Source organism: Rousettus aegyptiacus, unplaced genomic scaffold (assembly GCF_014176215.1).
Source record: "Rousettus aegyptiacus isolate mRouAeg1 unplaced genomic scaffold, mRouAeg1.p scaffold_m13_p_1, whole genome shotgun sequence".
NCBI classification, from domain to species: Eukaryota; Metazoa; Chordata; class Mammalia; order Chiroptera; family Pteropodidae; genus Rousettus; species Rousettus aegyptiacus.
In genome coordinates this window covers 19,372,244-19,387,619 of record NW_023416284.1, presented here as the reverse complement: position 1 = coordinate 19,387,619, position 15,376 = coordinate 19,372,244, and the positions used below count along the sequence as shown (strand labels likewise).

Below are 15,376 nucleotides of genomic sequence, written 5' to 3'. Positions count from 1 at the left end.
ACATAATTTGGTTGGAGCTGACCTAACTCCCAACTGGGGGCATATGACACAGGCTTAGTCAATCAAGGCGCTTCATCCCCCACCCCCACCAGAGTAATTGGTTCAGGGACACAGACACTTTCTTTTTCAAGACTTTGTCAGGATTATAAACTACAAAGAGTTACCAATGTCCATCTTTACCACCAGGTGGCAAGAGTCAGCCAGAGGGAAGCAAAGCAAAGCATTAGTAATCAAAAGACAAAGTCCTGAGGTTGTCAACTGAGGCACCTGATACACCCCTGATGGAAACTAGATTTATCTAGCTTTCCCCAGCAAAATTAAGAAAATGTTCAACTGTGTGTTTCTGTCCCTTGCACCAAGTGTTCTGACTAATAATTAATTTGATCCATAATTGCTTCTGGACTTTGTCCTAAGAAAACAACTGTATATATAGAAAAAGTTATATGCATCTAGAAAAGCAATCTACATTAAGAAAATTTAATGTGTTTTTAAAACAGAAAAAAGAAGAAACAACCTAATATCTAACATAGGGTAATGGTTAAGTCAACTATGGTATAGCCACTTAGTGCATTAAAAACATTCAAAAGATTATGTAAAAATATCAATAATTCATTCTTAGTAATATTTATTGAGTGCCTACTATGTGCCAAACACTGTAGGCAACTAGCATTTTCCCATATACATAACAAAAATACAATGCAAAATTGCATAATAATTACGAATGCTTAAAATAGCTTTTAAATATTAGAAAAAAATGATTAAAATGATGTAACAATGGTTAAACTAGGATTTTGGTATATGTTAAACTATAGGTTAACTTTTTATTTTCAAATGTTTTAATAATAGAAAGAACTCATCTATTCTGAGGGAAGTAAATATAATAAACAATTACTTTGAATGAATATAAACCAGGCATTAAAACTACAGAAAAAAACCTGATAAAGAATTATATCTAAAATAATTACCTCCCTAAGGTTTCTTGAGATTTATTAACTTTTATTCTCTTTCTGTCAATCTCTCTCACACATACATGTATTCACATAGACGTTGGCACATGCCTGTAACTCTCTTATTGGAGCGCCTATTAGAAGCCACTGCTTTCTCTGACCATGGTCACTGAGTCTCCTGAAGCTACTTCAGCTGATTCTGGCGGTTGATAGCCTATCTCTTTTAATTTGCAAAATAAGCTAAATTAAGCTTTGCTTGTATGACTAAACTGGTTTTGTCTGCTCAGGGAATTTTCAAGGTTGGTCTCTGTTTTCATTTTATCAGATGTAAACCATATAGCGACAATGGATGAAAGGAGGAAATAGACTTTTAAATTCTATTTCCCCTATGTATTTCTTAACATGCTATGTTGTCTATCTCATGACTGAGGTGTGAATTTAAAACATATTACAATATTAAATTGTTTACTTATAATATTAATACTTCCACAGAAAATCTAGATTCTAAAGATAAATGAACCTATTTCATCAGATTCTGGAGGTTGATAGCCTATCTCTTTGAATAAATCTGGGGCCTTCAAAATGTTTTATATATGTTATGTAACCCACATTTAAAATTTCAGACCATCACATAATCTCCAAATTGGGTAAAATTCATGGAACTGGGTATTTTTTCCTTCCCTGTGATAGTGTAATGAGCAGACCAGCCTAACTGGAAAGTGTGGAGAGGAAATGCCCTGAAGGAACGGGAAACCTTTTACTGGAATGGGAAACCTTTTACTCTGACACTTTTTGGCTGCAACTGTCCTCTAATTCTAAAATTCACTTCTCTCTTCAAATGCTAATGGAAGTTGTGAAGGAAATGAATGTTGAACCTAATCTACTTGAGAGAACACCTTTTTTTCTTTCCTGCAACAGAAGATCTATTAGAGCACCGAAAACAAAGAAATAATGGCATTAACCATTTGCCCTTCTCCCACCTAATCCCAAAGCAGGGTATTTTTTTGGTACAGGCCTCTTACCTGGTTAAACATGGCATGTCTCAAAATATTAAATAGCAAAAAATTAGAAACAATTTAAGAGTACATCTGAATGATAGACTAATGCCATTTAATTAAATGTTTACAAAACATTTTAAAAGATGGAGAAATGTTTAAGGTTCTTAAGTGTAAATAGTTGTAAAATAAAGAGTATAATCACCACCTTAATGTTAAATCTTATATATATATATGTGACTATAAAGAAATACACCAAAATATCGAGTGCCTATCTCTGTGTAGTAGTATCACAAAATGATCATTTCTTTTGCAGTTTTCCCCTTATTTTCCTATGATAAGCATGTAATCATAATAAAATGATACGTACACTAAGATTGAAATTATGTAAAACTATGTCTCATGGACACAAACCAAAAGAGAATATAAAGTTATATTAGGATGTAGGATATTTTATAGTTGAGACATTAATGACTTATTACCAAAAGGCTTTATTACAGGGTGAATTAAAAAAAGGGAAATAGTCTAGCCCTCAGTCTTAAAAGCAAATGTCAGGTATGCAGTCAGATATATAAAGTCTGTAGCTCAGAGAAGGGGTATGAACTAGAGATGTAAATGTAGGAGTCTTCAGCATGCAAATGCTTATATACTAAAATATATTAACCAGACTGTCAATTTAGTGATTGGTTCAGGAATTTGACACAATTTGCCAATTTACTAATTTACAATAGAGGATATACTTTTCTTATACTTGAAGGTTCCAGTCCTTATCTAGGTAAATTACCCACTGCCCCAGTATCAAATACCTGAAAAATTAGATTCGTGATCAGAAATTGCTTCAAAATGGAATCAGAACAAAGGGGAGACAAATGTTTTGAGGTACTTTTCCAGTCCACGAAGGTTTAATGGACTATCACTTCCTCATAAAAAAAAATACCTCTCTCTAGTTCCTGTCATCAGATTCATTTCTGCCCTAAATAAGGCAAAAGAGACACTGCCAACTTCAGGCTCTCAAGCTTTCTTTTACTACGTTCCAGGCTGACAATCCCCGACCTGCTCATCTAATCTCTTCTTAGAACATGAGGCAGTCAATTAGATTTCAGCCTCCTAAATTACAATTTCCTTCCAATCCTAGAATTATACCCAGATTATTCTGTTGAAGTCTTAAGTGCTCTCATCTCTTCGGTCACAGATTTATAGGTAGTTACCTGGTATATTTCTATCTATGGCTAATCCCATCTTTTGCATGGAGGATTCATCATCATCACTTTTATTCTCAGAAGGCAGAATTATGAATTCAGAATTCTCTAAATTCTGGGGAGGTAATTCATTGTTAGCCACATACACCACCAGCTGAATTAAATATATAGTGCAAGGCATCAAATAAAATATTTAAAGTCACCTCGCTCTGTGCTTGGTACCTCATGAAAAACAGTGTATCGACTCATTCATTTTATCCTCACATCAACCCTGTGACATAGGTTCGCGTGAGAAAATACTCTACAAGTAACTTGTCCAAGGTCACAGAACTGATAAAAAAGAACTACAATTTGAATATGAGTCTGTCAGGTCTCCTACATCATACTGATATTTCTACATTTTCTTCTTTATTATTTATCTGTATTATCTATTAAATTAAAAAAGGAGAAAGATGATCTCACCTATAAATAATAGAAAAACATCTAATTCTGTTTTAGCATATGCTGCAAAACAAAACAGAAACAAAAAACGCTTTGCTTGTCATGCCAGATGGAAGAAAGTGCTTCGGGGCAGTTTATGCCTGGATTTCTGACATGAAGCCACAAATGCCTAAAGGGCAGATGAAGTCCATCTCATGTTCAATAAACTCACCATGACACTTAAATGGAATGAGTTCCATCTGAGTGTCTGCTGATAAAAGAAAAAAAAATTCTGACAGCTTGGAAAGGGCTAGCATTTCAATCACCATATGAGAAAAACAGAGTTAGCCTATTACAGTTCCCTTAAAGTACTCTTCCAACTGCGTTAGCTTCACCTATAATTTCTTTCAGAACTTCTATTGACAATAAAGGAAATAGGTGAAAATTACAAATCATTAGAGGACAGCTGCAGCCAAAAAAAAAAAAAAAAAAGTCAAAATAAAAGGTCTCCCTTTACTTTTGCGGGATCTGTATCTCTTTAGGCTTTTCAAATGAGTTATTTCCAACCAACGGTATATGACCATAATGTAAGCACATAAGTTAAAATGCTTTCATATTAGGATTCATTCAATCATTTACAGAACATCCACAATATTCTAAGCAAAAATGAATTCAAGGATAAAAGAAACATGATCCTGCCAGTCAAGAAGCTCTAAAATATGCACATCATTCCCATTTCACAGATAAGGAAATCAAGGCTCAAGAACTAAGCAACTTGCTATAGTCAAGAAGCTGATAATTGGTGGAGCTGGGACTAGAATTCATTTAATAAAATTCACTGAACACTATCTATACCTCAGGCAGCATGAGGCCCTGACTCATCCCAACAGCGTAACTACTCCACAGTTCTGTGGATTAACTACAACTTCACTCACTTTTTTACACTACAGTGCAATGTGTTCATATCTCTAGACTGAACAGTCTGAGAGCTGCAGAGACTATTTTCTTATCTCTGTGTTCTCACCTAATAGTGACCAGAAAATAGAACTTAATAGTTACCTGCTAAACTAAATCCATTTCTAAAAACATTTGAGCTTCTACCATAAGCGAGGCACTTTGAAAGTTAACACTGAATAATCTGCTCCCAAAATATTATAGTTTAGTGCTGGTGAGCAAAGAATAGTCACTAGCCACATAACTTTTTTAAGTTTCAATTTATTTTTTCTTATTTATTTTTTTAAAACACCTACAGCACCTGGTATTCCCAGGTGGTCTCCCATCCAAGTACTAACCAGGCCCAACCCTGCTTAGCTTCCAAGATCAGACGAAATCGGGCATGTTCAGGGTGGCATTGCCACAGACTAAGTTTGAATTTAAATTAATTACAGTAAACGATATTTAAAAAGCCAGTGGCTATTGCAGTGGACAGCACAGATATGGTATAATACAAAAATATATTTTGTCTTTGTCTCTGGTCCCTGCACAGAACTCCTCAAACTCTTTAAATTTGTGACTGAGTACCTTTCATTATTCATAACAAGCCCTTTCTTGATCATACCAGTTTATGCTAATGAATGACTTAGGCTGGGGTCGCTATCCAGTCTCTGAAGAGAGCTAGTCACCAGAACAACCAAGTGACTACAGAGTTAGAACTTTCAGTCCTACCCATCCTCCAGGAAATTGGGGGAGAAGCTGGAGATTGAGCTCCACAAAAATTCTTGAATAATGAAATTCAGACAGCTTCAGGTTAGTGAACAAATCAGCTTACTGGGAAGTGGTGTGCCAGAGAGGACATGGAAAGTCAGTGTGCCCCTTCCCATACCTTGCTCTAAGAATCTCTTTCTTCCATTTGCCTGTTTTTGATTGTATTCTTTATAATAAACCAGCAAACATAAGAAAAGTGTTTGTCTGAATTTGTGAGCAATTGTAGCAAATTGTCAAACTTGTAGAGGGGGTTGTGGGAACCCAATTCACAGCCAGTCAGTTAGAAGTACAGGTGGCTTGGAACTTGCAACTGGCAACTAAAGTGGGGGCAGTCTTGTGGGACTGACCTTCTTTAACTTGTAGGATCTGACATTAATTCCAAGAAGATGGATTCAGAATTTAATTAAATTGTTAAATTCAGCAAAAGCTGGTGTGTCAGAAAACAAATAATAGAAACAGAACATTTCCATTATCACAGAAAGATGGACAATTACATAAGAAGGGAAAGAAAATCTAGTTTAAATCTGAATACTAGGAAGAGACCTTCAGCTCAGTGGTGGTTAAAAATTCTGAAAAGTCTGAGAAAAATAACCCAAAATAGAGTCTACCAGCCTGAATCAAAAATGTTAAAATCTGGAGACCAGAGTTATTTCACAGCTCAGTCCTTTCAGGGTGAGACTTAATCCTTCCCTTTAAGAGCAAAGAAGCTAAAATATATTATAGGAAGTCAACTGCCCAAGTTATCCAATAAACCTACAGAAGAGTCCTGGATTAGAACTCAGAGTTTCCATCTAATTATTTAGCTCCTTGCGCTCTCCCTCCGAGGCTGGTCTCAGCAGTCAGACTGACAGATTCACCTGTAAATTGGCAGCCACAATCAGAGGTATCATCTGACAGGACACAAGTGAGTTGAAGAATGACTACTGGAAGGTGGCAGGCCTTTAATCCCCACATAGTCCCAAAGTATCACATAAATGCTCAAGTAAGGATGGGACTTTTAGGTACTGGCAGCTACAGCAATTTCACTAACAAGAAAATCTGTCTTCGGAATAAAAGAGGTGCATGCCCTATAGGCATGGGGATAAGTTCCACCTCATTACATCTCAGCCAACACCAAATGAGAAACTACTACAGATCACTGGCTGCTGGCTTGGAAACTATTGGTAAGCCGTTTCTAATGCCCAGATGCAATTTGCAGCACAGTAGTCTCCTCTGGTTTTATTAGCCAATGATCAACTTTTGGACTTTGTTTTAAAGAAAATTTTATTTTAAAAATTTGTTTAAGTCCCTCTTCCATGTACATCTATCCCTCAGCAAACTGAACTCCCCAGAGGTAACTACTGTTAACAATTTGTTGGAAATCCTTCCATACTTTCTTCTAAACATATGCGATAATTTAAAAAATACATAGGCATGCTATACAAACATGCTTTTCATTTTATTATCTTGGACATTTTCCATTAAGATCTACTCTGTTTTGTTGATTCTAAGAAGCACTCCCCCACCTCACTTTAACATCCCTGAAATCAGAATGCTTCTTATAATCAGTGGTGTCTTACAACTGCCCTCAGCCAGGTATCAGGGTTGTAGAATTGTATGGCAACTTTCCATTGACCTTTTCTGGTAAAATGAAGAAGGTACAAGCATCAAAGTATCTTAGGGTGGGCAGGAGGGGAAGATGGGGGAGAGGTTAATAGGAAATTTGGAGTTACTATTAATAGGCACAGAATTTCTTTTGGGAGTGCAAAACTGTTCTCAAATTAGATTGTGAAGATGGTTCCAAAACTCTGTGAACATACTGAAAACCACTGAATTGTCTATACAACTTTTGGTAAAACATATGGTATGTGAATTGTATCTCCATAACTGTAAAAAAAAAAAAATGTTCCATAAATGGAATTGTAAAGTGAATAACCTTTGGGATTAGTTTTTTGCACTCAGAATAATTCTCTGGAGATTGACCCACATTGTTGCACGAATCAATACTTCACTGTCATTTTTTAATTGCTAAGTAGTATTCCACTGTACAAATGTACCACAGCTTAAGTTTTGTTAAATCAAATTTAGAATAAGCATCTTTTAAGATATTTATCGATCAATTACTATTTTTTCTCCTATAAATTCTTTTCATATCTTTGGTCCCTTTTCCTACTTTGCCCTTTTTTATTAATCCTTTGTCATATCTACTATAAATTTTTTTTCCCAACTGTACTTTATGATAATGTTTGCAATAAAGTTTATGACTTTTATGCAATCAAATTTTATTCTATATTTTCTCCTAATAACATCCTTATAGGTACATTTCTCCATTAAAAACTTAATAAATCTTGCCACCCTGAACAAGTCTATCTGATCTCGAAAGCTAAGCAGGCTTGGGCCTGGTTAGTACTTGGATGGGAGACCACCTAGGAAGACCAGGTGCTACAGGCGTAAAAAAAATAAAAAATAATGGATTGTAAGCTGACAAGGTCCTTGCAATCTGTGAGGTCATCCAAGGGTTGCCTCGCCTTAAAAACAAAACAAAACAAAACGACAAAAAAAAAAAAACTTAAATAAATTTTTATTTTAGCACAAGAAATAACAAGTTAAGCTTGTGGATCCTCCACTAGTATGACACAGTAGGCAGTGCTTGAGACTGGGAATCCAGAGACTTGGGTTCTAGACCTAACTGTGCCACTACCTAGCTAAGTCACTCTGAGCAGACTACCAGTTTGTGGAACTTACTTTTCTACTCAACACAAATGTTTTGAGATACATTATTCTATAAATATTATTTTATGTATAAATATTATAATATGAAATATAAATTTTATATAATAAATAGGTGAGAGATTCTCCGAAAATGTTCAACAAATGCCTATCAATATGTAAAAAAATTTAAAGCATAATACTTGTATTGGTTATAATACTATTTCCTTTCCATGTGCCCTAACTAGAAAACTCACAGTGTCGACTTTAGAGAGTAAATAATTTGCTTTCTTCAAACCCTAGACATGCCTAGGGTCACAAGTGAAATTTAGGGAAGAGGTGGTTCCAGAAGAGAACCCAAGTACCTATGCCCTACCCCTCCCTCTAAGACAGAAAGCACCCTTCTTCTGAGTTAAAACTTGCTGAAAACGAATTGTCATCACTTGTTTGTATTTGTATCTCTAAACAAAAACAAAAAATTACTGCCTAAAAAATGTACAGCTATAAATGGGATGTAGTGGAGGTGACAGCAGAGAGAATAGAATGGGAAGGCTGAATTTCAAGTTACAGGCTCTCACCTTGCTTCCGACAGCCTGGGATTTTGATAAAGGCTCCATAGTCTGTCACCATAGCAACCTATAAAGACAACAAACAAACCAAAGAATCAATGTCACACAAATGAGACTCTCTATTCTGTAACATTTAACCTTGTCTTCCTGAATTTCTACTTGGTACTGACTGCCTCTGTCTACTGCAAAACTGCCTCAGAGTGACGTGGCAAATATCCTTTCTGGTTTTTTTTTTTAATTTAGACTGACAGGTATGTGCAAACCCATTAAAAACAATGGTGAGACTGGACTGTTGTCAAATGGTATGACAGTACGTAGGAATGCCCAAATCCCAACATTACTGAAATCTCCAAAGAGGTATATGAACAAAAGGAACAAATGTCAGAAAATCAAGTATTAATGTTACACTTTATACTAGCTGGGACTGAGGCTTCCGATCCCAATACAAAGAACTTCAATAATTTAGAATAGATCACATAGGACATGCCTTTTTCCTAAACTTCAGACCAAACCAGACCATACAGCCTGCTCTAGTTCACTTTAAACCAGAGTCTTAATTTTATCAAGATAATTAGAGAAAAAGCCAACACAGACATCTGACAGAACTCAAGAGGATGTAATCAGAGAAAGAGCTGACCTAAGATGGAGAAGTCAGAGGTTTGCTCAGTTATGTACTGTGTAATGTGTGATAGTAATAAAAGGCCCAGATCCCTTGCCAGATAAATCATTACTCCCTACTGTTTCTCTCCTCCCCTATCCTCTAGCCCGCCCCCGATCTAAGAAATGGCATTAAAGCTGTCACTACATACTGTATTTATTCTACATTCATTTTTTTAAATAAAATATTCAATATAATCTTAGACATATAAACTTTGTTCTTTTCAGTGACTTTGTTTCATCTTGGGCAATCAGTTTCAGCTTCACCACAACTAAAACAAGAGGAAGAAATAAGACAATCCCTGCTGTACTGCTATTCGCTAATATAACTGAATACTCACTACATGCCAAACACTATTCAAAGTGCTTTACATAATTTTCATGACACCATATGATGTTGGTACTATTAATATGCTCATCTGATAGATGACAAAACTGATGCATGGAGACTAAGTAACTGGTCCAATGTTCAAAGCCAGTAGGCAGCAGTGTTGGGATCTGAACCCCAGAAGTCCTACCTACATGAGAGCTGCTCATGGGTTTTCTTTAAATATAAAACTCTAGCAGCCAAAAGCAATGTGACAGTTGATGTCTTATCTGCTCCTGGCAACAATCTGAGGAAAATAGACGGTGGGTTTCCATGTTGTAGATGAGGTGAAATAGCATAGACGTAGAGGTGAAATACATGGCTTCTAATTCCAGCTCTGCCTGTTCTTACCTGTGCGATCTTGAACACAACTTGCCTTGCAAGGCCTAAGTTCCCATTATACTCACTTTGCTGCTGCAGATAACAAATGATGTACATAAAGCACTGGGCACTGGTATCTGGCACCCAATGTACATTCAGTAGGTTATAGCTTTTTAATAATTTACAGTCTAAGACACTGAAGTACAGAAAGGTAGTAACTAGTGGAAGGGCACACAACTTATTTAGAAACAAACTAGGCGCCGACGCTAGATCGCTTGACTTCTAGTCTAGAGCCTCCTACTTCACCAAATAGCATCACTACTCACTTCAATATCAGGATAAAAATAAATAAAAATATCCAATCTTCTCACTGTTAATGGGGATGAACACCTGAACTAACTCTCTAAGATAGAGCATTAAGAGTTGGTTAAGGATCAACTGTTTGAAACTCCTATTTTAACATGTTGTGCTGGGGTAGGGACCAGACAGTCCCAAAGAAACAGTACAATCAGGCAGATACTACATTTAAAATCAAAGCAAGGTGGAACTGGAGGAAGGACTTATGAGATTAGCTGGTCCTATTATGTTATTTTTCAAATGAGAAAAGTGAGGATCAGAGACATGAAGTGCTTATCCAAGTTCACAAAGCAATATGTTCTCTGTAAAACAGGCCCACATGGATAAAGAAGATGACTTAAAATTTTTAATTACAATAAAAGGCAGTTGGTTTTTGCTCCAGGGGTCTAGAAAGAAGGTAAGATGGATCACATTGCATAACATTATGAAAGGACATAACCATCTAACCACTTAAAAGTAGCAGCTGGAAGTTGGGGCCCAAATCACCTTGCTGCTGTAAATTAAGACAGTCTCACTTTTCAGTCCTGAAGCTCCAGCGTCACATTATGATCTGTTGAGGAAATATCATAACAGGCCTTAATTTTGGCCTCTCCCAAATGGAAAGGTTAATATGCTCCAGAATGGAGGCAGTCAAGTGTTCAGTTAGGAAAAGGCATTCTTGCCTATTTCTAGCACCAGGTGTTTCCATCACTGTGTCTCCTAGGATGCAGTCAGAGTTGAAATTAACAGAACGGCACCTGCTATAGATGATCACACAGTCTGCCCTCGTGTTCCAAGAATAATTAGTCAAATAGCTCAGGGGGAAAAAATTCAGTAATTAACTAAACTCAGGGCTTGGGTGAAATGAATTTACCATCCTCTGATCAGACGTTGCACAGGCCTTGAAATGAGTTATTTTCATAATGTACAGGAGGAATTTGAGGCTCGCAGACATCAGTTACTTGTCCAGCGTCATAAAATTAGATTGTAGCATGACCAGACAGAGAACCAAAGTGTTTTGACTTCTGTCCAATGTTATTTCCACCTTACAAACAGCCATTTCCCCTCAATATTTCTTTGGCTATGGTTAGGCTAAGCCAAATCCCAATTCCCACTGCTATGCTTGCACCCCCTACCATGTTTAATGGACTCCGACACCAAGATGCCTCTCAAAAGAGAAGACCGAATATTGGCTTCTCAGCTATTCAGTCACTGCCCCCATCTCCTAGCCCTGTTGAGCCCACTAAAGAGAAGAACTGCTAGATTATGGACTGCACTATCAGTTTCTTCAAAGGTAACAAAGACAATTTGGTGAAGACATACACGTATACAAAAAACAATAATACAAGACAGACTATAATTAATGTCATAATAGAGGTACAAAAAAACCATGGAACAACCAGATTTACCATCTACCTTCCTTCTATACCTCAATTCAGTCAAGAGTTCTCTTATGGATCTTTCTGTTCCTCGGTGCATTTATGTACAGTTGGATGATTCCAGCTGCAGTGTAGCAGAAAGCAGACTTGGAGAGAGAACTTGATTTAGAATCCTAGCTTTGCCATTTAATTATCATCTGGGCAACTACTTAACTTCTGAGAAGCTTCCTTATCCATAAAATGGGGTTAACAATTTCTTTGGATAGAGTCAACAACACAGAATGTGTGAAATACATTAGGCTTACAAATTTTAAAAAAATTTTAAAGTAATTAGGTCTTCTTTGTAAATATTACTCGCCCATTAAATGTTTGTTGGATGAATATTCTGAAAAAGTTTCTTCCTTCCAAGGTATTACGAGATTTCTCTTTTCCTAATTCCAGTCACTTCTAAACCATCATTTTTAAAAATGTGCTCCTGAACATTACCCTAACCCATCCATCCTTAATAGCAAAACATAAAGCCTGCACTAATTCAAGTCCCATTTCGCATAAGAAAAAGCTATAAGTCAGGAGCCGCTTCACTTGAAATCTGAGTCAGTCTGTAAAGGGCAGAGTGTTCTTCTCTTTCTTGCAATATCTGACAGGCAAGATCAAAAAGTCTATTTCATCTCCAGTGCTACCACTTCCTTTTCCTAAGCTGTGGTACCTTGACCTTCAGGGATAACATGAGCTTTAAAGGATGAAGGCTCTGAAGAGTAGTTTGCTATTTGTTAGAATGTTATCACCCCTGGTATCTTGACTATTATATTACAAGTTGGGATCGACAATAGTAGTCAAGGGTCGCAATTATCTATAGCAACTGGCAGTCACAAAGTGTGGCCTCAAAGGCTTCACATTATTAGGAGGCAAAACTTTTGTCAACCATATAATAAGTATAAATGCCATTCATAAGACGCTAAAAACAACTTTTTTGGCTTTACTTTTGCTTTAAGAAAAGGGAGAAATTAATTCCTACTATGTCTCAAGCATGTGTTTTTATAGATGACAGCTTATTTAATCATCATGGCAACCATATGGAAGTAGTTATTATCTCTATTTAACAAATAAGAAAACTGAGGCTCAAATGATCAAGTCATTGTCTCAAGGATCACATAATAAGTAAAAGAGCTAGAACTGGAATCCGGGTTTTGTCTGTATCAAAAGCCTCTGCGCTCAAAAAAATACAATCCCTTCTCCCTCAAAGGTTGATCATGCATCTAGTCACCAAAGATATATTGAGTACCTATTGTTTTCTATTCACCCACCTGTTATTAAGATAGACAACAGTGAACAGAACAGATAGGGCTCTGCCCTCATGGAGCTTAGTGTCCTGTGAAGAAGACAGATGTTAAACAAGTACACAAATAAATGCAGGATGAGTCTATTTACAGTGAGAAAAAAATGTGAGGAGATGACATTAGGGTTAAGGCTTAAAAGATAAAGAGAAGTTGGTGGGAAAGTGGGGTTAGAAAAAAGAGCATGTACAAAAGTCCTTAGAAGGAAGTAAGCTTACAATGTTCGGAGCTGTAAGGAGGCCAGAGTGGCTAAGAAACAAGTAGAGTAGCAAAACAACATTGTTAAATTAAGCAGAGGTTCAGTCATATAAGAATCAAGAAACCAAGTTAGAATATATTCAACTACAATAAGCCTAGAAGAGTCATGAAAAAATAGTATGCTCTAATCTTTTTTAAAACGTTATTCTGGTTGTGAGGTAAAGAACAGATTAGAGGGTCTACAAAAGAGGTAGCAATCTCAGTAAGGGCCAGGCAAGAGATGGAGAGATTAAACTAAAGCGGTTCCATGATAAAGTATATAGACCAGAGATATATCTGGAAGGTAGAAATGATAGAATTTGCTGATGGTCTGGAGAGAGAAAATCAAGATTAAATCAAGAGGAGAAATCAAGGATGATGTTCAGATTTCTAGCATGGGTACCTGAATGGACAGTAGGTCCATTTACTGAGATAGGAAAGACCAGAAGAACAGATTTGATGAGAAAACCAAAAATTCAGTTTAAAATATAAATAAGAGATGCTGTGAAGTATCCGAATGAAGACATCAAGTATGCAGTTAGAAGGCCCTAAAGCTTAGAGGAAATATATGTGATAGCCAGATGCTCCACTAGACCTTCCCTTTTAAACTACAATGCTCAAGATATTCTCAAATGGAAGGAGCTCCAAACGTAGCTGCTTTTTTACCCTCGATCTATGCTTAACATTATTGGTAGGTTTTCAAAGCCGAAGAATATACCTCTCCTTGGAAAATAGTGTAGAGAGCAGGCAAGTTTTCCATGGTCTCGGGTCTTCCTGAATTCATCGTTAACGTTTTATGGCTCCTCCATATCTCTTCTGCTAAGCTAATTCAAGTGCCCTGTCACAAAGAAATAAAACAGACATCAAATTGGGAGACAGCTGCATTAAAAGAAATGTGCAAGTAATTCACAGCTAGTCTTACAGAATAATACCATAGATTTACATGTATCCTATCTCTTTTGTCTGCTCTAATTGTGTGGAGTTTTGGAAACCTTGATCTTATTTCTTTACAATTTGATACTTACCCAAGGCCATTAGTTTACTGTTTTGTTTTGTTGTTTTTTAATTGCTATCATTATTTTTGGGGGGTAGGTGTGTGTGAATTGTAAACGGATCTTTAAAAAAGGGAACAGCGATAGTAATAAGAGCTAGCATCTATCAAGAATTTACTATGTCCAGGTACTGTGCTAAGCATTGGACATCCAATATCTCATTTAATCCTCAAAATTCTCAAGATGTAGCTTCTATTATAATCATATTACATAGATGAGAAGCCAAGGTTTCCCGAGGTCAAATTATTATGCTTATGTCAAAAGCCAGAAAGTGGTAAAGTCTAACTCTGGCGGAAACCAGAGTCCACGCTTTTAACCACTATGCTAGGTGTGAAATCTGAAGTGACTTCAAAAAGAGAGACCAACTTACTTTTTCCTTGATAAAATTAAAAATACAAATGCTCATTTTAAAAGTTCAGACAATACATTAATAATGAAGAAAAGGAAATCATTTATGATTCAATTTTATTTATATCCTTTCAGACTTTTTAATACATACAGTGGGTTTTTTTTAATAGAATCATGAAATCATTAACAGCCATATTTTTACTTAATATATTTTAGCAATTCATACACACATATACATCTTTTTTAATGTCTATATAACAAGCCATTGTTAGACATAGCAAATTTATTTAAATCTATTTACGAATCATGTTAAAATAAAGAGTACAATTCAGTAGGTCTAAAGTGGTACTTGAGATTGTATATTTCTAACACATTCCCAGGTGATGCTGATGCTGCCTTGGTAGCAAGTCTTACTGCTTTGCAGTAGAATGGGAACTGAGAGGTACTCTTGCTCAGCTTCCTGGTTTTAAACAGAGAGAAAACTAGCAATCTAGTAGCTCTCAACCATACCCTTTCCTCTGCTGGATAAATCACTGCTACATTTAGATAAATCTAATGGTATTGTCTTTAGTTCTCTTTTTCCTCCCAATTATACTTGACACTATTAAGACCTGAAACTATTTTCCTTAGGTTTTCATAAGCAAATACTTTCTTCTCTCCTCAAACCCCAGCAGAACCCCTCATTTCAGATGACTTCAAGTCCTAATTTTGTAAAGCCTTCTTGATTTATAATCACCACCCACTAACAAAACTGCCTCACTTGAAACAGAAATAAAAGAAAATCCTGTCAGTCTAGTTGTAGTATAGTATCATCCCAAGGCCA

General features: G+C 36.3%; 1 protein-coding gene and 1 pseudogene across 2 annotated transcripts in view; both read right to left on the bottom strand.

The window, feature by feature from the left end:
- The window catches only part of ZCCHC17 (zinc finger CCHC-type containing 17), a 46,496-nt gene that overhangs the window by 24,187 nt on the left and 6,933 nt on the right, over positions 1–15,376 (bottom strand). The window contains exons 1-3 of one of the 2 annotated variants that reach the window (XM_016132056.2): positions 13,872–13,984; positions 12,887–12,951; positions 8,532–8,589 (exon numbers count right to left, since the gene is read on the bottom strand). In XM_016132056.2, the coding sequence (XP_015987542.1) occupies positions 8,532–8,583 (52 nt within the window). In that variant the 5' untranslated portion in view covers positions 8,584–8,589; positions 12,887–12,951; positions 13,872–13,984. Of the gene's footprint in view, positions 1–8,531; positions 8,590–12,886; positions 12,952–13,871; positions 13,992–15,376 lie in introns of those variants that run through there. The other variant, XM_016132055.2, reaches the window with a different exon arrangement.
- Positions 4,805–4,923, bottom strand: LOC118606937 (annotated as a pseudogene).